General features: G+C 41.4%; 2 protein-coding genes across 3 annotated transcripts; one reads left to right on the forward strand and one right to left on the reverse strand.

Annotated features, from left to right (window-relative positions):
- Positions 1–673: 673 nt before the first annotated feature.
- Positions 674–16,545, reverse strand: LOC135474829 (proteasome assembly chaperone 2-like). 2 transcript variants are annotated; one of them, XM_064754440.1, is made up of 7 exons: positions 16,439–16,545; positions 8,301–8,472; positions 7,847–7,905; positions 6,475–6,593; positions 5,605–5,802; positions 3,965–4,082; positions 674–3,107 (listed from the first exon to the last, which is right to left on the reverse strand). In XM_064754440.1, the coding sequence occupies exons 2-7, from the start codon at positions 8,413–8,415 to the stop codon at positions 2,997–2,999; spliced, it is 720 nt and encodes a 239-aa protein (XP_064610510.1). In that variant the 5' UTR covers positions 8,416–8,472; positions 16,439–16,545; the 3' UTR covers positions 674–2,996. The 2 variants fall into 2 exon arrangements, with proteins under 2 accessions (XP_064610510.1, XP_064610509.1); XM_064754439.1 differs by lacking the exon at positions 16,439–16,545 and adding an exon at positions 9,476–9,579.
- Positions 9,912–17,612, forward strand: LOC135474828 (uncharacterized). The gene is made up of 5 exons (XM_064754438.1): positions 9,912–10,114; positions 10,742–10,880; positions 14,173–14,378; positions 15,757–15,934; positions 16,382–17,612. The coding sequence occupies exons 1-5, from the start codon at positions 9,912–9,914 to the stop codon at positions 17,012–17,014; spliced, it is 1,359 nt and encodes a 452-aa protein (XP_064610508.1). The 3' UTR covers positions 17,015–17,612.
- Positions 17,613–22,305: the final 4,693 nt, after the last annotated feature.

A 22,305-nucleotide genomic window follows, 5' to 3' on the forward strand; every position in this document is an offset into this window, starting at 1 on the left:
CTTCATTTTTGAGTCATATTATATATTTCTGAATAACATTCTGAAATGACATCACTGATGAACATACTGGGAACACATGACCAGGCTATCACCTCCAATTCTATGGTTGGTCTTGATCACTGATGAACATACTGGGACCGAATGACCAGGCTATCACCTCCAATTCTATAGATGGTCTTGATCATTGATGAACATACTGGGAACACATGACCAGGCTATCACCTCCAATTCTATAGATGGTCTTGATCACTGATGAACATACTGGGACCGAATGACCAGGCTATCACCTCCAATTCTATAGATGGTCTTGATCATTGATGAACATACTGAGAACACATGACCAGGCTATCACCTCCAATTCTATAGATGGTCTTGATCATTGATGAACATACTGAGAACACATGACCAGGCTATCACCTCCAATTCTATAGATGGTCTTGATCAATGATGAACATACTGGGAACACATGACCAGGCCACCACCTCCAATTCTATAGATGGTCTTGATCAATGATGAACATACTGGGAACACATGACCAGGCTACCACCTCCAATTCTATAGATGGTCTTGATCAATGATGAACATACTGGGAACACATGACCAGGCCACCACCTCCAATTCTATAGATGGTCTTGATCAATGATGAACATACTGGGAACACATGACCAGGCTACCAGCTCCAATTCTATAGATGGTCTTGATCAATGATGAACATACTGGGAACACATGACCAGGCCACTACCTCCAATTCTATAGATGGTCTTGATCAATGATGAACATACTGGGAACACATGACCGGGCTACCACCTCCAATTCTATAGATGGTCTTGATCAATGATGAACATACTGGGAACACATGACCAGGCCACCACCTCCAATTCTATAGATGGTCTTGATCAATGATGAACATACTGGGAACACATGACCGGGCTACCACCTCCAATTCTATAGATGGTCTTGATCAATGATGAACATACTGGGAACACATGACCAGGCCACCACCTCCAATTCTATAGATGGTCTTGATCAATGATGAACATACTGGGAACACATGACCAGGCTACCACCTCCAATTCTATAGATGGTCTTGATCAATGATGAACATACTGGGAACACATGACCAGGCCACCACCTCCAATTCTATAGATGGTCTTGATCAATGATGAACATACTGGGAACACATGACCGGGCTACCACCTCCAATTCTATAGATGGTCTTGATCAATGATGAACATATTGGGAACACATGACCAGGCTATCACCTCCAATTCTATGGATGGTCTTGATCAATGATGAACATACTGGGAACACATGACCGGGCTACCACCTCCAATTCTATAGATGGTCTTGATCAATGATGAACATATTGGGAACACATGACCAGGCTATCACCTCCAATTCTATGGATGGTCTTGATCAATGATGAACATACTGGGAACACATGACCAGGCTATCACCTCCAGTTCTATAGATGGTCTTGATCAATGATGAACATACTGGGAATGCATGACCAGGCCACCACCTCCAATTCTATGGTTGGTCTTCATCATTGATGAACATACTGGGAACACATGACCAGGCTATCACCTCCAATTCTATAGATGGTCTTGATCAATGATGAACATACTGGGAATGCATGACCAGGCCACCACCTCCAATTCTACGGTTGGTCTTCATCATTGATGAACATACTGGGAACACATGACCGGGCTACCACCTCCAATTCTATGGATGGCCTTGATCATTGATGAACATACTGGGAATGCATGACCAGGCCACCACCTCCAATTCTATGGTTGACCTTCATCAATGATGAACATACTGGGAATGCATGACCAGGCCACCACCTCCAATTCTACGGTTGGTCTTCATCATTGATGAACATACTGGGAACACATGACCGGGCTACCACCTCCAATTCTATGGATGGCCTTGATCATTGATGAACATACTGGGAATGCATGACCAGGCCACCACCTCCAATTCTATGGTTGACCTTCATCATTGATGAACATACTGGGAACACATGACCGGGCTACCACCTCCAATTCTATGGATGGCCTTGATCATTGATGAACATACTGGGAACACATGACCAGGCCACCACCTCCAATTCTATGGATGGTCTTGATCAATGATGAACATACTGGGAACACATGACCAGGCTACCACCCCCAATTCTATGGACGGTCTTGGGTTTCCCTTGGCCTCTGCCCAGTTTCCTCCCACCATAATCACATGTTTACATGGCCTATTGCCAAACACTTTTTATCACCTTATCTAAGATATTTATTTATTTGATTGTTGTTTTAATGTCGTACTTTGAGCCAATGAGAGAAACATGAAATTGTTTTCTAGCTGTGGATTGTTGCAGAAAGACTGGGGTAACAGTCTTGTTCCAATTAAAATCACAATGAGCATTAGCACAAACTTATGATTCAAGATATGCTGTAACTTAGGATAAGCCTATGATTTAAAATAAACTTATGGCCCAAGATACACTTGTAACTGAGTATGAGCTTATGGTTCAGAATAAGCTTATGGCTAAGGATACCCTTATAGCGGAGTGTGAGCTTATGGTTCAGAATAAGCTTATGGCTCAGGATACACTTATAACTGAGTGTGAGATTATGGTTCAGAGTAAGCTTATGGCTCAGGATACACATGTAACTGACTATGAGCTTATGGTTCAAAATAAGCTTATGGTTCAAGATAACCTTGGAACTGAGTATGAGCTTATGGTTCAGAGTAAGCTTATGGCTAAGGATACCCTTATAGCTGAGTGTGAGCTTATGGTTCAGAATAAGCTTATGGCTCAGGATACACTTATAACTGAGTATGAGCTTATGGTTCAGGATGAGCTTGTGGCACAGCACACAACTATGGTTCAGGATGAGCTTGTCACAGGATGATCTTTAGCTTAGGATGAGCTAATAGCTGAGTACATGCCTAGGGTTCAAGATTAGCTCATGGTTTAGGATGACTTGGCTGTGAGATCAATGGAACAGCATTGGGTCAGCTTGGTTTCCAAATGTCAATCTCCATGAACTAGGAATTTTCCACATGGGCGATCTCTGCCCTTCTGATGTCTCAGATGCAGATGGCTCCTGAAATGTGAATAATTTCATGCAATTAATTCTCTTTAAGACATATTTTTAGATATATCTGAAGACAACCATTTTGTACTAAATACAGAATGTGGTCATATGTAGTACATATGTAAATACATATGTAGAACATCTTCACATTTTTACCATCCTAATAATTTTAATTAGAAATGGAGCCATTAATTAGCATGAATAGCTAAATTCTAATAAATACATATAACCTGGATGACTCCTTCAAAAAATGTGCTAATTTAACAAGAATATTTTATTTCTCTGCTGGCAATCAGACTTTAATATGGGTAAGGGAAACCGAGCACACCAAGACAGACATGGCTGCACTCTGCCAGCTGCCAATTCCACAAAGTGAAATTTGAGTACGGATTGATACAATTTCCTACTGGAAATACTGGCTCAACTGAGACGGTAACTTGTGACTTTGGCTTCCTAACCCTGCCCACCTACCAGCAGCTGGCATAGTTAAGGTGCTGCAGGCACCGGAGATGACACCTTGCCCAGTCACAGTGTACTAACACCAGCCTAGCTATCTGTTAAGGATAAATGTTGAGCAAGGGAAATTGTTAATTATAAAGTCTTCAGGAATTACCAGATTTGGATATACACCTTGGTTCCTTGTTCTGAGGCAGGTCATCTATCCCTCTCCCAACACAGCAAGCTAACTATACAGTACAGATATGAAATAATGTCATGTGGTGATGACTTACCTGCTGAGGTAAAACTTATAGATATTGATTGATATGATGACTTATCTGCTGAGGTGAACCTTGTAGATATCAGTTGATGTGATGACTTACCCACTGAGGTAGAACTTGCAGAAATTGGTTGATGTGATGACTTACCTCCTGAGGTAGAACTTGTAGATATTGGTTGATGTAATTAGCTAATTGTACTGCATCTGGAGCATTATCGCCCTCTGCACAGAATGTCAAGACCAGTAACACCGCCACATCATTGTAACTGAAAATAAACATGAGGAAATGTTCCAAGAATAGCCAAGATGTTTTGGTTTGATTGTCCTGCATCATCAGCATCAGTAATTTTTCACTTAATGTCATACTATGTGATGACTGCCAATGTCCTATGGGGGAATAAAATCACCAATATTTTGGAAAGATCATCTGCCAAACTTTTCCATGTGTGACATATGTCATGCTGATTAATAGTGCAAGTCATCTCCAGTACACTTCAGAGGAATCTTAAAAATTTCCATCTGGGAATGGTATTGAAGCAATACATCAGCTTACCTAGTGAACGAAAGGTAAGCGCCTTAACAACTCTGCCATGACATGCATACACATCAGCATGCGTTTTAATGTTGTACAGTACTTAAGAATATTTTGCTTATATGACATTGGTGAGAGGGTGGAGGAAACAGGGTAGAGCTCAGAGGAAACATGGCATATTGCCAAGTACATGTACCTGTAAACAGAATTAAAGGTACGCTCTATACGCTCGCTTTGCATCACTATCACCACTGAAGAAGCTTGACTTTAGGAGCCTATGCAGCGCATGTTGACTTGCTTAAACAGTCTCACCACAGGTCTTTTCCTGCAGAAGTATTTAAACCACATTCGGCAATAAAATTGCTTTAGGTCTTATGCATACTTTAGATAGAGAATTTATGTGCATAAAGTATTATTAGAAACCAAGGCTGCGACAGAGTTTTTGTGTTGGGGACACTGGGATGTCTGACATGTAGAAGATCCTAAAGAATGAGAGATCCATTGGTCAGAGTCACAAACAGATCATGTGTGGTATTGATAAAATAAGTGATCCATTGGTCAGAGTCACAAACAGATCATGTGTGGTATTGATAAAATAAGTGATCCATTGGTCAGAGTCGCAAACAGATCATATGTGGTATTGATAAAATAAGTGATCCATTGGTCAGAGTCACAAACAGATCATGTGTGGTATTGATAAAATAAGTGATCCATTGGTCAGAGTCGCACACAGATCATGTGTGGTATTGATAAAATAAAATAAGTGATCCATTGGTCAGAGTCGCAGACAGATCATGTGTGGTATTGATCAAATAAGTGATCCATTGGTCAGAGTCGCAAACAGATCATGTGTGGTATTGATCAAATAAGTGATCCATTGGTCAGAGTCGCAAACAGATCATGTGTGGTATTGATAAAATATACCATTAACATTGCAGCACTTGCAGACTGACAAGTATTTTATAGACAAATGGTCAACACTGGAGGTCTTTATAAATGCAGACGCAGATAAATAATTAGAAGGAGAATAGATCTGGAATTATGGAGGCCATGTGTTGACTCAGGCTACCTGCCTTGGTAAATACACAGTGTGAGAACAGACGTATATCAGTGTATTATGTAATAAACACACACAAACAAATATGCTGTATTTCACCTGAATGTTGTCATCAAAGCATGTTCAGGCTTTGTGCTTCTGAAAGTGCATTTTTACCTACCAAACATTAGGTGAAATACAACAAATATATGTAGCTTACCAATCCTCAAAAAGTGCCTTAGCAATGCCTCCCCCAGGGATATAGACTGACTCCTGACCTCTAGTGTCAGCCTGGTCTATAGACGACGGTGCAGGAAAAGCTATCCTCTTCTCTAAGCACTTCCACTGCAGCTTTTCCCTCACCAAATTGTCCAATCTATCTGTCATCTTTGGAGAAGCTAAGTATCTTTGCTGAGAACTGAAACATTGAGAGAACCTACTTATTTATTTGTCTATTACCTGCTTCAAAGAAGATGTCTTCTGAAATTTCGTGCATTCAATTTTGGAGATGATAGAGACAAAAGGAAGTTTTTTAAAAACAATTTCTCACCATGTGCTGATGTGGCAGAAATCAATAGTACTGTTCCTTTGTCATTAATGGATAAATTTCTACTATTAGCTGCAGTCGAGGTTTGCTCTCTCTGACTGCGCTATAGTTTAATACATTACAGCCCGATGACATTATGGCTAGCATTAAGGACTTGAACTGTAAACACTCCCTGTTTGTAAACAGTTTCATATGCCAATATATTATCTTTCCTTCAGTCCGAAGTTTTATTTAATTTCTCTGTTACTCACTAGACCTTTCTGAAGAATTATTCACTTACATGATGCAATGGTGGTCAAGATTATAGGTGAAACTAACCAGAGTGTTTGAGAGAAACCACTGTCATTCACAAGCTACCTGCCAAATCTCGAGTTAAACCTGTCACTGTACCAGCAAGAACTGGATTTGAATCTGTGACCACAATGGTCAATGGCTGGCTGACTGGCTGGATGGCTATGGTGATAACAAAGCTTAAATACAATGAGCCAGCGAGTGCCCCTACATCTGAAGACAGCTGACTGTAGAACTATAAGATGAGCTTACCCTGACAGTTGCTTGTCCACTCTCTCATGAGCATAACTACTGGTCAGTATAACCACTTGGTCAAACCCACACTTTTTGATCCACTCCACCAGTTTTCTTCTGAAAGATCTTCTCTTACCCTGCAAAAAATACAAGTATTCTTATCATCCCATAATTACAGGTAATTGTATGGTGCAATAATTACAGGTAATCGTATCGTGCAATAATTACAGGTAATTGTATGGTGCAATAATTACAGGTAATCGTATCGTGCAATAATTACAGGTAATTGTATCGTGCAATAATTATGAGGACTCTTGTGCTCCAATAATTTCAGATACTCTTACCTTACTTTAATTACAGATACTCTTATAATAATTAAAAGTACCTGTACTCTTCAATTATCACCTGTAATCTTACCTTACATGAAACACAGGTACAATAATTACAGATACTCCTTCAACAACTATGAGTATAAGTACTTTTACTTTCTGCGAATTACCAGTACTCTACACAGTATCAGTTTCGACATTGGACAGATTCAAGAGGCTTCCTGAACAAAATACATTGAACCCTCAAATATGCAACACATTTTAGTTTGGGTGTCTATATCTAATGTACTGGTGGAATTCTTGAATACAGCATAAAATACCAATCCAACAAATTAACACTGACTTCCTTTTCTTAAATTTCTGGTTTGGCTCCTAGAAAATGTGATGTTACCACATTAATTCTATATCCCAAGGGGCCAAAGTGGGTATCAGAACAAACATTTCAAGGTAAATTAATATACAGTTGCACTTTACATTTGATAGAAACCTTCACTTTAACCAAGCCCTCCAAGAATACCTGGATGTTAATAGAAATTGCTAAAATGATATATTTATTTATTTATTTATTTGACCATCCACAGATTGCTGGAAGACCTTCCCACGTCCGACCCGAGAGCAAGCCAGCATAAGCTGGACCTGAACTTACAGTGACAGCATTGGTGAGATTACGTTGCGCTAGCGTGCTAACCAAATGAGCCATGGAGACCCGCCTAAAATGATATAAAATCCACTAAGCTACTAAAACAAAAGAAAGAAACAAAAAAATAATAATAAAAACACTTCTAATTCTGATTGGTGTATTACGCCATACTCAAGAATATTTCCCTTATACGACGAGGACCAGCATTATGGTGGGAGGAAAACGGGCAGAGCCTGGAGAAAACCCATGACCATCCGCAGGTTGCTTGCAGACCTTCCCACTCATGGCAGAAGAGGAAGCCAGTATGAGCTGGACTTGAACTCACAGTGACTGCAGTGGTGAGAGACTCCTGGGTCATTATGCTGCGCTAGCGCGCTAACCAACTAATCTATGGAGGCCCCAAATAAAAACACAGACTAACCTTCACAAAAGGCGCTCTCTGCTGGATGATGATAATTTTGTCCTTTGAAGACTTGTAAACTGTAAGATCAATAACATACAGATAGGAGTACTACAAAGACAAATTTATTTACCTACGACATAAACACATCATAACACAATAGTAAAGTTTGAATATATGCTGTGGAAAAGACACTTTTATATGGAACAAAAAATCTTTAAATGACTGTTAAACTTTCTACCAGTTGAAATCTCACACATTTACATGTAGCTCTAGTTGGCAACATAACAACTGAAAAATAAATGCATTAAAAAAATATTTCAACAAAAGTGACACAGCACGTACCTTACATACATATATACATGTCCATAGATGTATAATATTTTTCTTAAAAATCCTTCACTTATATTTCATGAAGAATCTTTTTATCTTTAATACACAGAGACATGGATAAGAATCCTTGCTTTCATCTTACTCTCACAACTGGTGACCAGCTGACATGATTCTGAATCCAGCCTGGAGAATGGGTCATTGCCCACCATGGGCAGTATGCTGTCATCGTGACTGTAACCCATCCTTGTCATCTCCATTGAGGATATGATCAGGTCTGTCGTCAACTGACCCACATTGCCCACAGAAACTGCTGGCTGTCCAAAGACAAAATCAGAGGCTTTTTACTTAAATGGATTTTTAATGAATTGCATAATGACTATATCAGTCTTCATATAGTCTTACTTGTTCCACTCACAGATATTGAAAAGTTAAATTACTTCCTGATAAAAACTGGGCCCTTTATATAGGAGTACAGGGTTTACATTACTTATTTATTTGATTAGTGTTTAACACCATACTCAAGAATATTTCACTTATGCGACGGCCAGCATTATGGTGTGAGGAAATCCACGACCACATGCTGGCAGACCTTCCCAAACACAACTGGAGAAGAAGCCATGGTGAGCTGGACTTGAACTCACAACAACTGCATGGTTGAGGATTTACATTAACACATGTAACTTATACATATTGTTATTCATGGTCATAAGTTTACATAAACACATAATGATATATTATTTATTTGATTGGTGTTTTACGCCGTACTCAAGAATATTTCACTTATACGGCGGCAGCCACCATTATCGTGGGTGGAAACCGGGCAGAGTCCAGGGAAAACCTACGACCATCTGCAGGTTGCTGCCAGATCCTCCCAATTACAGCCAGAGAGGAAGCCAGCATGAGCCAACTTTAATTAAAAGTATGTATACATCATTAATGCTTTACATCATATGTAATATTTAGCACTGTATGTACAAAACTACAGACACTTTTACTTAAATGCAACCAGTCATCCCTGCAGCATTATTTATACTCATTTTTAATATATGTCTAGAAATAAATGCCATAGATGTTCTCACAGCGTTAAATCAATAAGTGGAATAAAATAGAAGGATAACTGAATACTAGATGACATGACATGGACAAATGCAACTCACACTCGGTCAAAACTGGGACTACAATAAGAATAAATATAATGATAACAGAACTAATCTGTTATTGTTAAGTGTTATATTAGTCCTCGGTCCAAATAAACAAATAAAGTTAACACCGCTGGCGAGCCGAATACAAATTGACTTCTTTCTTCACCTAACCCACCACTATGAGAGTATAGTCCTTCCAGTCTTGTTGATTTGGATCTATCAAGTAAAACATTATTCAATGAACGAGAAGCTGCCCAATTAAATCAATAACAAAACGCTATATCATGTCAGTTGATGGGGGCTGCCATATTGGAAGTGCCCGGATTAAGGACTTCCCATTTTAACGAGAGGAGGGACAGGAAAAGAAAAGATGTGATTAAAACGTTAAAAGCTTGGCTTATTGTGTAAAGGAACAAATGCGTGTCCCTAATTCCGTACAAGAGGTCATCGGTTAAAGATCTATAGCCTTTTAGCACAAAACTGGATGCAAACTGAAACAAAACACTGTGTTACATTCACAGTAACTCGGTTAATGGTTTAGCCTATATTGGGTCAAAGGTCATCGTAAGCATTACAACCACATGAGACCGTCGAGACTAATATCGAAGGTGATGCCAGCGATCAAAGTTGCAGTGATAGGGGGCGGGGCAGCAGGATTGTGCGCTCTCCGCCACCTGACAGCCCGACCGTCAGTCTTTACTGCTGTCGGATTCGAGCAGACGAACAGAGTTGGAGGAACCTGGGTGTACACAGACGATGTGGGTACCGACCAGTTCGGATTGCCCATCCACTCCAGCATGTACAAAAACCTCAGGTCTGTTCAATACCATGGAATGACACAAGCGCTGGCAGCTAAGCGACATTGCTAAACTGCATGTGCTGACAAGGCTGATGTGTCAGTTTGATGCTTGAAATGTGAGACGAATCCTGCATGAACATATAGTATGTACAAAGGCCTGTATCTACCTACATGTATATCTAGAAGCCTATATACGGCAGCCTGCAATAAATAAGGCTTGGTACACCACAGATACACTTGTGTTATTCATGTCTGATTTATTAGGCTATTAATATTTCTGCAAGCTGTCATTATGTGTATTAACATTAACAAGGTCAACCAGTCTCAGGCACGTACACACACCTTCTAGAGGTGTAACTTGAATATGTGGGCCTTGGTGAAGGACAAGTCTGAAATTTGAATAGGCCAGATTTGTATGGAAGCCAGTAGATGCCCTATTGCTTCCTTGCCTTATTTTACAAAGTCGAGGTAGCAAGATGATTCATATGTTACCTGACTTCGCTACTTTTTTACCTCACTGCCTTGTATTAAAACGGTCAAGGTAGCAAAAGGTTCTCTGTTGGCTTCCATACATTACGGACATTAGCTGAGAGTGGAATTAGATAGTCCCATTGACACAATGCCTATGTCGTATACTTTCAGGACTAACCTTCCTAAAGAGGTGATGGCCTTCCCCGATCTCCCGTTTGATAAAGAACTCCCCAGCTTCATCAGACACGAGGATGTCCAGGCTTATCTAGAGACTTATGCCAAAATGTTTGATCTGCTAAAATTTATTAAGGTTAGCAGTTGCATAATACAGTATTGGTCAACTAAAGAGCAGTAAGAACATTGCAGATTCTAGCCTGGCTAAATGTACATTTACAAGTTGTTATAAGGCTATATTTGATTGAATGAAGCTCCCAGTTAAGCTTCCTCTCACTAGACAGATCAGCCACACACAACTAATGCCTTTGTCTCGCACTCTGAGGTGTCCAGTTATGCATAATGGTCCAGCAGCAGTGTGGTTGTGCATAATGGTCCAGCAGTGTGGTTGTGCGTAATGGGCCAGCAGTGTGGTTGTGGGTAATGGTCCAGCAGTTTGGTTGTGCGTAATGGTCCAGCAGTGTGGTTGTGGATAATGGTCCAGCAGTTTGGTTGTGCGTAATGGTCCAGCAGTGTGGTTGTGCGTAATGGTCCAGCAGCCTGGTTGTACTTTATTTTCCAGCAAGTTTTTCCTGCTGGATGGTTCTGCTGAATGTTCCATCAAGCTGGATTGGTCTACTTGATGTTTCAGCAAGCTAGTCTTGCTGGATGGTTCTACTTGATGTCCCAGCAAGCTGGCCTGGCTTGATGTTCTAAAAGGCAGGTCCTATTTGATGTTCCAGTATGCTTGTCTTGTTTGACGCTCCTGATGTATGGTCCAGCTTTATGGTCAAGCAGGCTGGTCCTGCTTAATGATTTTGGAGGCTGGTTCAGATTCATGTTCCAACAGGATGGTTCTCCTTGATTTCCCAGCCAGCTGTTCGGATGCACGGTTTTCTTTGATGTCCCAACAGGCTGGTTCTCTGCGATTTCCTAGGAGGCTGGCTCTCCTTGATGTTCTAGCAGGCTGGCTCTCCTTGATGTGCCAACAGGTGGGTTCTACTTGATATTCCAACAGGCTGGTTCTCCTTGATATGCCAACAGGTGGATTCTCCTTGAAGTGTCAATAGGCTGGTTCTCTTTGATGTTCCAGCAGGCTGGTTTTCCTTGAAGTGCCAACAGGCTGTTCTCCTTGATGCTCTAACAGGCTGGTTCTTGATTTTGTAGCAGGCGGGTTCTCCTTGATGTTCCAGCAGGCTGGCTCTCCTTGATGTTCCAGCGGGCTGGTTCCCCTTGATATTCATACAGGCTAGTTCTCCTTGATAATACAGGCTGGTTTTCCTTGATGTTCCATCAGCCTGGTTTTCCTTGATGTGCCAACAGGTGGTTTCTACTTGATGTTCCATCAGGCTGGTTCTCCTTGATGTGCCAACAGGTGGGTTCTACTTGATGTTCCAACAGGCTGGTTCTCCTTAATATGCCAACAGGTGGGTTCTCCTTGAAGTGTCAATAGGCTGGTTCTCTTTGATGTTCCAGCAGGCTGGTTTTCCTTGAAGTGCCAACAGGCTGTTCTCCTTGATGCTCTAACAGGCTGGTTCTCCTTGATTTTGTAGCAGGCTGGTTCTCCTTGATGTTCCAGCAGGCTGGCTCTGCTTGATGTTCCAGCAGGCTGGTTCCCCTTGATATTCCTACAGGCTAGTTCTCCTTGATAATACAGGCTGGTTTTCCTTGATGTTCCATCAGGCTGGTTTTCCTTGATGTGCCAACAGGTGGTTTCTACTTGATGTTCCAACAGGCTGGTTCTCCTTAATATGCCAACAGGTGGGTTCTCCTTGATATGTCAGTAGGCTGGTTCTCTTTGATGTTCCAGCAGGCTGGTTTTCCTTGAAGTGCCAACCGGCTGGTTCTCCTTGATGTTCCTACAGGCTAGTTGTCCGTGATAATCCAGCAGGCGGGTTTTCCTTGATGTTCCAGCAGGCTGGGTCTCCTTGACATCCCAGCAGGCTGGTTCTCCTTGATGTTCCTACAGGCTAGTTGTCCATGATAATCCAACAGGCGGGTTCTCCTTGATGTCCCAGCAGGCTGGGTCTCCTTGATGTTCCGGGAAGCTGGTTCTCCTTGATGTGCCGACAGGTGGGTTCTACTTGATGTTCCAACAGGCTGGTTCTCCTTGATTTTCCAGCAGGCTGGTCCCTGTTGATGTTTCCAGCAGACTGGATCTACTTGATGTTCCAGCAGGCTGGTTTTCCTTGATGTTCCAACAGGCTGGTTTTCCTTGATGTTCCATCAGGCTGGTTTTCCTTGATGTGCCAACAGGTGGTTTCTACTTGATGTTCCAACAGGCTGGTTCTCCTTAATATGCCAACAGGTGGGTTCTCCTTGATATGTCAGTAGGCTGGTTCTCTTTGATGTTCCAGCAGGCTGGTTTTCCTTGAAGTGCCAACCGGCTGGTTCTCCTTGATGTTCCTACAGGCTAGTTGTCCGTGATAATCCAGCAGGCGGGTTTTCCTTGATGTTCCAGCAGGCTGGGTCTCCTTGACATCCCAGCAGGCTGGTTCTCCTTGATGTTCCTACAGGCTAGTTGTCCATGATAATCCAACAGGCGGGTTCTCCTTGATGTCCCAGCAGGCTGGGTCTCCTTGATGTTCCGGGAAGCTGGTTCTCCTTGATGTGCCGACAGGTGGGTTCTACTTGATGTTCCAACAGGCTGGTTCTCCTTGATTTTCCAGCAGGCTGGTCCCTGTTGATGTTTCCAGCAGACTGGATCTACTTGATGTTCCAGCAGGCTGGTTTTCCTTGATGTTCCAACAGGCTGGTTCTCCTTGATGTTCCAACAGTCTGGTTCTCCTTGATGTTCAAACAGCCTCGTTCTCCTTGATTTCCCAGCAGGTGGGTCTTGCTGGATGGTTCTGCTTAATGTTCCAGCACGTGGGTCTTGCTGGATGGTAGTGCTTGATGTTCCAGCAGGCATGTCTTGCTGGATGGTAGTGCTTGATGTTCCAGCAGGCAGGTCTTGCTGGATGGTTCTACTTGATGTTCCAGCAGGAAGATCTTGCTGGATGGTTCTGCTTGATGTTCCAGCAGGCGAGTTTTGCTGGATGATTCTGATGGATATTTCAGCTTGGTGGCAGATCTTTGATGTTCCAGCAGTTTGTGTCCAGTAGTTTCAGCAGGTTGATCCAGCTGTTGTGTCCAGCAAGATGACTCTGCTTGATGTTCCAGCAGGCAAGTCCTGCTTTTGTGGCTCATCTTTGTGGCCTGCTTGATATTCCTGCAGACTTGTCCCACTTGATGGTCCAGATTGATGGGCAAACTGTTTGGTTGATGTGATGGCTTACGGTTGTTCACATTGGGCCCAAGTGCGCTGTAAATATGTCAGTGGTATTTTAGTCGAAAGTGCCTGATACATACAACTTATAAGTGAGCTAGATGATACCCACTCAACTAGCACCCTACATTTGATTGCAGAAGAAAAGAATGAAAAATATTTTGTTTTATGTTCAAAATAGTTCAGAACATCTGTGGATAAAGTCAAGCCAATCCCAGGTAACCCTGTGAGATGGGAAGTGAAGTACAGTAAAGTTACGGGGAAGATATCCCCATCAGAGAATACACCCCCGACAAAAAGTACACCCCCATCAGAGAATACACCCCCATCAGAGAATACATCTCCAGCAGAGACAGAGATCTTTGATGCTGTTATGGTGTGTAATGGGTGAGTCTCAGTTAGGAAATAGGGGTGTATAATAGTGATGATTGCCACTAGCATCATCAGGGCTTCCACTGTCCACTATAGGTCTAGCCACACATGTTTGGCTCAACTGATCTGACGATGAACTAACATACCAAACAGTACAGAGCCACACCTAAACCTTTAAGAAATCAGCCAGGACCTAGAAGCCCGTTCTCACAGTCACATAGCGTGGGGTTTTCCATCTTCAGGTAATTACACAGCATCACACACACACAAAATGCACACACGCCCCAGTGCCAACCCCTTTGTGGATAACTCGGACTGTTTTGAAATACATGGCTTGTAGATCCTAAACAAAGCGACCCTGTTAGAACTATCGGCAGTACAACTTAACGAAGTTGGCCGTTTGCTGACATCTTCGTCCCTCGTAAGTTTTGTGTGCAAAATTAAGTTGGTAAGATCTGCGAGTACATGTCACACGACATCACAGAAGATTGCGCGGTTCTGTCAAATAGAAACAAGGCTATCGTTTCCGGAGATGGAGACCCCGGCAGTGAAAACACATGGATTTACACTATATATTGACCGGAATCTACGAAACGAAGACACACAAATGTTCAAATACTAGTAGGTTTGATCTTGTCACTGACATACAAATATACCAGGTCAGTCCTTGTTATAATGCATTTCTAAAGCTTGCTGTCAGGAAGCATGTTTTTCTTCTTCCAACGCCTGGGATTTCATCCGAGGAGTAGGTGAAACTGACCTGCTGAGTATTTTAGTATATTGTCAAATCAGGTGTCAGCTTCACTCGTGGAGCTACTATATGTTTAGCTCAGTGCAGTATTAGCAACATGTGCTCTTCTGCTGTAGTGTGCGGAGTTGAACCTCAGCTTTGTCCAGTCAACCACTCCGCTTTATGGTAAACCATGACCATTCCTGGTAGAGTTTACCATGCTTTTGACATAACTCTGACAAGTTCTGTGGCATTCCACTCTTCCTCTACATGACACTTTGTGAATAGGCTGACCTTGAATAAAGTTGGTTAGTAAGGTGTATATATGCAGGCTTCATCTGTAATATCACTTTTCATTTTGTCAAAAATAGGTCAGATATTCATCTTATATTTTTGTCAGATTTTTTTTCGTATTAGCTCGTATTTCTGAAACAATATTCTACACAGTCTTATGTTGCATTCCCTTGTTATAATTCGTATTAAGTACTGAAAGCTCAGCATCTTATAGTACACCGAAAGTGGAAATATACATGTGTAAGATGAATTTTGTAAATAGCAAATATTCGTAGTGATAAAAACAGAAAGTAAGGTTATGATGAAAGTATCCTATGCTATATTGTGTCAAGAATTCATTCATTGTGTTTCTGGATTTTTTCTTTTTAGCCATTATTCCATACCAATGTTTCCCCAAATTCCGGGTGCTGATAGTTTTAGGGGGTGTCTCCTCCATAGTCATGACTATAGAGACCCAGAACACTTCAGGGATAAGAAGGTGGTTTGCTTGGGTGCCGGGTCATCGGGGCAGGATATTGCCTTAGAATTATCCAGGACAGCTAAGGAGGTGAGTTTTTGGGTGGAAGTTGGTGGGGTGAGGCATGAAGAGGACAGATAATCAGGACAGCTAAGGAGGTTAGTAGGGGAAAGGTTGGCAGTTATCGTGGACAGTGGTGGCAGCTACAGTAAATGGGACCGTGGACGCCTTGGTGTAATTTTCCAGTTGCCTTAACGATGTGCTGTACATGCAAAACTTTATAAACTTTTAAGAAATATAAGTTCTACTGATGTAGAAAAAGATTGAATTTTTTTGTAAAATGCATTTCCTGGCTAAAATTTCCTGAATGTGGATAAAAGCTAACATCATTGTTATGGTTACAATACACTTGACCTTGACCAATGCGAAAACCTGTTAGATGCCAGTTTTACCAGTTTGGATGGAATGAGGACATCCACAATATATTAAGTGAAATATTCATAAACACATGATCAATTTTCAAATTATTTGTTGCAGGTTATACTGAGTCACAACAAAAGTTTTATCCAATGCCCCCTGCCCGAGAATATGTACCAAGCTCCAGGGATTAAAAAACTCCAAAAAAACTCAGTTGTTTTCAACGATGACTCTGAAGTAGATGACGTGGACTTGGTTTTGTGTTGTACTGGCTATCACTTCAGTTTTCCTTTCTTATCTGAGGAGTGCGAGCTAAGGATCGAAGACGAAAGATTGACTCCACTCTACAAGCACCTTATACACACGCAGTTCCCATCACTCTCGTTTATCGGGATATGCAAAGTTATCTGCCCTTTCCCGCAGTTCCATTGTCAGGTGTTGTTTGCCTTAGCAGTTCTCGATGGGTCTCTGAAACTGCCGTCAAAAGAGGAGATGGATGAAGACACAAAGGCTGATTTTCAGGCACGACTCAAAGATGGCTTGCTGCCTCGCTATGCACATCACATGGGCCCAAGACAGTGGAACTACAATAATGAGCTGGCCAGAATTGCCGGATTCACACCAATAGCACCCGTTGTGGAGAATTTATACAGTGTCGTACATAACAGCAGAGGGAGAAACCTCATTGGTTATAAAAAGGAGAGGTACGAATTGACAGGCCAGGAGAGTTTTAAAACACTTGGGGCGCCATGATTGTGACTGGGTGCTATATTCAATTTAATTGGGCATTCTTAAAAAGTTAGGTTGATCGGTTGGGAGAGATTTCGGTTTTTTTTAAAATTCTGGTTAATGAAAAAGAAATGAACATTAAGAGAAAAAATATTCAAAAATAATAAAAAACCTAATTAAAAACCAGATTGGTCTGCCTTTGTGTATGGTCAGTCAGGTCACACCCAAGGAACGTATTTTTAACAACGGCCCGGGTATACACGTAAATTTTTACACCTCGAACTGTTTACACCTGCAGGAAAATAATGTGATCTCGTGTACCAACTTTATATTCTGTGATCAGATACATTGTAATATTTAGTTCTGACTGCTTATTGTTATGATTTTAAGGAGATTTTATTACAATGCATTATTTTTTTTTGTATCATGGGCATATAAATCTTTTCTTAATACTACAAAGTGTTCCGCTGTATCATCTCGCCTTCAGTGTCTCAGGAATGTATGTTGATTATTTAGAATTGGTCTAGTTAGTACGTAAAAGTATATGATTGGGATTTAATTTATAAAACTTTATGGAATTTTCAAACTTATGTTTTTTTCTTTTTTTTTTCTATTGCTTTTTCAGTCTTTCTTAGCGCTTTGGAGCTCAGTGTCTGTTTATAGCATCAAGTAAACAGATTTATAAGTGCACCGTGGGTTTATCAACATGTTATTTTTTAATTTGGGACCTGATTGCGAAGGCTTCATGAAACCCTTAGGGAGGTGATTAACGAACGGGCTCGCAGTAAATCAATTAATTCCTCATTTATGTGACTCGGTAACAGACAGGAATTGCGGATAGGACGACAGGGCCAAGTTTGTGAGCATTTGCTAACTGGATTATTATGATTTACGACATTGTCCCGCTCGGCCCGTATATTCAGCGGTCAACCTGTGGGACGTTGCACTTGTTTCACTTCCTTGTTCTTATATTTAATCAGTAGAAGGCACTGAAGATCCAATCGTAGGAAACATCGTTTTGGATTGTATTACATGTACTAAAGTTATTTTGGGGTTATCATAGGGAAGCGAAAGTGCTCATTTAAACTTTGGCTGTTATCAAAATTTGCATGAAAACGTGTAAGCATTTGACTGAGTAAATGACAACAAAAATTTGTCCGTATAATCGTTTCCTTCATTAGATATAACTGCAGACGTACAGCATACAGAGTAAGTCCAGGGCAGCGACGACGATAGCTGGCAAATGGCCACCCGTAACCCGTGAAATACAGCCTCTTGTCAATTTACCTCAGTTATACAGGGTTTTATTCTAACTCTTCATGTAAATGATTAAATAATAGCAAATTACACGCCTCCTGTCACCATGGCTTAAGCAGAATGAGGTAAAAAAAAATGCAGTGATGTTAATTGCAATGTATTATACACTCCTGGGGCTCCCGTCCCCGAGGGGATTAGCACGCCAGCGCAGCGCAATGACCCAGGAGCCTCCCACCAATGCGGTCCCTGTAACTGAAATATTCTTGAGTACTGCGCAAAACAGCAAACAAACAAATAAATAAATATTAGACGTCACTGATGTAGAAATATTCACAAAGCTGTGTTGTCATCACATTTAGCATACAATAACATTTTCACTGTTCACTGACAACACTGGTCATACCAGCAGTATGGCGGAACTCTTAAGTAGGTCGGTGGTTTACCCTTGAGTATGTGACGTAAAGAACAATCAATTTAATAAAGACAAGAATTAAATCCAGTGCAGTTGGAGATACTAGGGCAGATAGAAGATAAGAGCTAGCTTTAGGATCGGTTGGCTGTATGTTCTCAGCTAAGCTTCCACAATAACTTCAATTCTTTCTGAAAGATAGTTCGAAGAGAATGAAACAGGGCTCAGGTCTAGGTATGGGAGCGCTCTCGGTGGTTGTAAACTAGAGTTGGACCATGCCTAAACACAATCAAAATACATGAAGTTTCCCCAAGATACAAGGATATGCCAAACACCGCATGTTCGGATCACTGTCCATATACTGCGGCATGTTGCGGTTTGATGTTTTCGGTAAAATTCAGTTCCAGGTGAGAGAACATTAGTTTTAATCGCTATTGGGCCTGACCTGCTTGAGACAGCGTCATGCATGATAAGATTGAAATTTTGTGGAAGAACTAAACAAATGCGGCAGTTATATAGGATTGGTTTAGACCAATTTACACACGTGATGGTCAAATAGGATGTTCCAACAAAACAGCAAGTATTAGGTGGGCATAAAAAAATAGGCCGTACTCTGACACTCAATATCTCCGAAACCCTCTTACGTCAGCTTCTCAAAATTTACACACTAAAAAGCCATTATGTCCTAAGTATACAGACCAAATTTCAATTTCACCCTTTAAGATTTCTGTTCATGGGACCAAAATCAAAATAGAGTCAAAAACGCATTAACATTAACAATGCTGTTCTACCTTGTTTTAATTGAAAAGGTGATCAATTCCTAGTCCGCCGCAGAGAAAACCATCTTGATTCAGCAAAACTTGTGCCTATCTGGCAGAAGAGTTTCTCTAACACTAGAGCCAGACAAATTTTCCAGGTGGCACTTGATTGACGCGTGTCAGACGCAGCGCGTGCTCCACTCATGACACATGACAGGTGATGCAATGTGGGATACCAGAACGTGCTTTATTGAGGCTATGTTTTCATTTTAACCCTGTGTACAGACTACTCAAGCTATTGCCTTGAAAATTGGTCAGTATATTAACAAAATCATGCCATCTGAATGTCTAAAGTTTGAAAGGGTTTGAACAAAATAATGCAGCAATGAAGTATCAAAGTACGGCCCATTTTTTTTTTATGCCCACCCGATATAAATAAGCCATGTATTATTTGGTAGTGGGAAGGCCTAACGGTCCAGCCGGCATTCCGAGAGAACAGTTAACGTTACATCTGCCTCCACAGGTTTACTCTGCACTCTTTCAGATGGTTTATCAGGTACCAGCACGTGATTATTGCTTTTTATCTTATTTATTTGATTTGTGTTTTACGCTGTACTCAAGAATACTTCATTTATACGACAGCGGTCAGCAATATGGTGGGAGTAAACCCACGACCATCCGCCGGTTTCTCGAAACCAGCCATCATGGGTTGGACTTAAACTCACAGCGACCGAACTGGTAAGAGGGTCCTGAGTCATTGGCTTTTAATCTTAATAGCTTTGAGATGCATATTGTTTGCACTACACTTTCGTGTTGTAAATGTTTACAAATCCTACAGTCTAACGTTATACTCATTTAATATTTGCGTTTTAGATATTGTGTGTATAAGTTAAATCCAAGTATTTGGGTAGAAAAATTGGAAGCATTGAATGGATTCATTACATGGTTGAAGGGCCATTACATTAATGATTCCCACTGTCATGTTGAGCTGTTCAAGCATTATATCATGACGTTGTCTGTACACTTCTGACCATTCCCATTTGGAAAGGGGCTAATTCGAGGTAAATTTGTGAATTCCATGGTGACATAATTAAGCGACATTTTTAAGTGAGTTTGTCCCCATATCATATGGTTCTAGTTTTCAAATCGAGTAAACATTTGCATTATCTCGTCGGGGAACGGATTGTATAGGGATTAATGTGATTCCTAAACAGGAGGCATACGAGAAGCAAGCATAATCCCAAACCTGGGCAGGGAATTGGTGAATTTCCTTACATTTTCTCACTGTTCGAAGGGGACGGAGGGGGCAGGGGTGGGGGCGTTCGTTGAAGACCAGTTATACAGCCACCACTATATAGCGTACAAATTTGTATATCACACGCACGAAAGCTCCTCATTAGCTTGTCGCGGGTTTGTGGTTTACCTCTAGCAAACCTTGAGTATCGCTTTAAACGAAAGCAATCCATTATTTTATGAATAATCGATTGAAAGTTGCGCTTCACATTCATATAAGCCTATCATCGCTGTGGGACTGATTCAGTGTGTCACACCGCATCTTATATAACGGTACCTACGCCTATCACCGCTGTGGGACTGATGCAGTGTGTCACGTGCACATCTTATATAACGTTACCTACGGGAGCAGAAGTGGACTGGAACCGGCCATACAAGTGAGTACAAGTACAGGTGATTTTGCCCATGTGAAGGACAGTCGGTGTGGATTGTCCATGTTTGTACTTTGGTACATCTGATGTAATAAGGTGATACGGCGTGAGATTTACATGAACATTACACGCTAGTTAAGTGATTAGATGCATTCCTGTATCACACAGATGTAGATCACACCACAGGCACAGGCAAGCACACAGTAAACGCCATGTTTCGGAACTCACGCTCTCATACATAGTTTATATATATACAGGCTAGATGAATAGCCGCATGCTAACTATACAGTGAGCGCTGGGCGGGAGATTCAAACTGAGCTGGGTGCGTATCATTGTGGAATCGCCTGTGTCTTGTATAATGATGTACATTACCAGAACCCTGCATCCTCCATGACTGCTCTACCTGGAAATAGCAATGCTTAGACTGGAAACAGAGGCGTCGGTAAAACATTGATTACTTGACGGAAGTTGATTTGCAATAGAAACGTTGGCCTAGATTCATTTTGTGATTTGTAGTTAACTAATCCATTCTTTCATATACACTCTCAGAAATCTTGATTCTTCACGGTTCTTCAGAGAACCGCGTGGTTCTTTGCTCTCATAGTTGGTTCTCTATGGAACCTATTGGTATATATGTAATATAATCCAAAATATTTGATTTAGTACATGGGTAAACAATAAACGTCTCTGGAAACGTGAAATCTAACCATAAATGTTGCCTACAGGTACTCTGGCGGTCGTTAGGTGGCTCTGGTTCAACCTTAATGGCCTTTTGATGGTGTGGGTTGAGAAGAATCAGCATGGCCGAAAGTACTGTACAGGCCAGTGACGTTTCACGGTCTGTAAACCGTGTTTGCGCTTTGCTGCAGGTCGAAGAACTCGGTGCAGCGAAAAAAAGATTAACATTTGGTTCTATGGTTGGTTCTAACTTTGGTCTCACCTGTGAAGCATGCCAAAGAACTTAGTCAGGTGCATTGAAGAACCAACAATTCTTAGAGTGTAGGTCCTTTATGTAACGGTGGCATACTACATCGCTATACTCTCAACCGGCCCATGATGGTCCGAGATTGTTGTCCTAGGTATGGCAAAGTTCTTATCGGCCAAGGATCTTCCCATCCAAAGAGGACTTTTGCCGTCTTTGACACTGGCCAAACTTCACGTTACAGTATAATCTTGGACTAAGTTATTGAAATTCACATGCACGGAAACCTCAAGTGAGTTGTCACA

This window comes from Liolophura sinensis, chromosome 9 (genome assembly GCF_032854445.1).
Source record: "Liolophura sinensis isolate JHLJ2023 chromosome 9, CUHK_Ljap_v2, whole genome shotgun sequence".
Classification (NCBI taxonomy): Eukaryota; Metazoa; Mollusca; class Polyplacophora; order Chitonida; family Chitonidae; genus Liolophura; species Liolophura sinensis.

What these genes read in the sequence shown, in the direction of transcription:
- LOC135474828 (XM_064754438.1), top strand. Translation starts at nt 9,912, where the DNA reads ATGCCAGCGATCAAAGTTGCAGTGATAGGGGGCGGGGCAGCAGGATTG. An exon ending in ATCTGCTAAAATTTATTAAG is followed by an intron (nt 10,881 to 14,172) that starts GTTAGCAGTTGC and finishes TGTTCAAAATAG; the next exon opens with TTCAGAACATCTGTGGATAA. An exon ending in TATCCAGGACAGCTAAGGAG is followed by an intron (nt 15,935 to 16,381) that starts GTGAGTTTTTGG and finishes TATTTGTTGCAG; the next exon opens with GTTATACTGAGTCACAACAA.
- LOC135474829 (XM_064754439.1), bottom strand. Translation starts at nt 9,532, where the DNA reads ATGTTTTACTTGATAGATCCAAATCAACAAGACTGGAAGGACTATACT. An exon ending in AGAGAGCGCCTTTTGTGAAG is followed by an intron (nt 6,594 to 7,846) that starts GTTAGTCTGTGT and finishes TATTTTTTGCAG; the next exon opens with GGTAAGAGAAGATCTTTCAG. An exon ending in GTGGACAAGCAACTGTCAGG is followed by an intron (nt 5,803 to 6,474) that starts GTAAGCTCATCT and finishes TCAATGTTTCAG; the next exon opens with TTCTCAGCAAAGATACTTAG.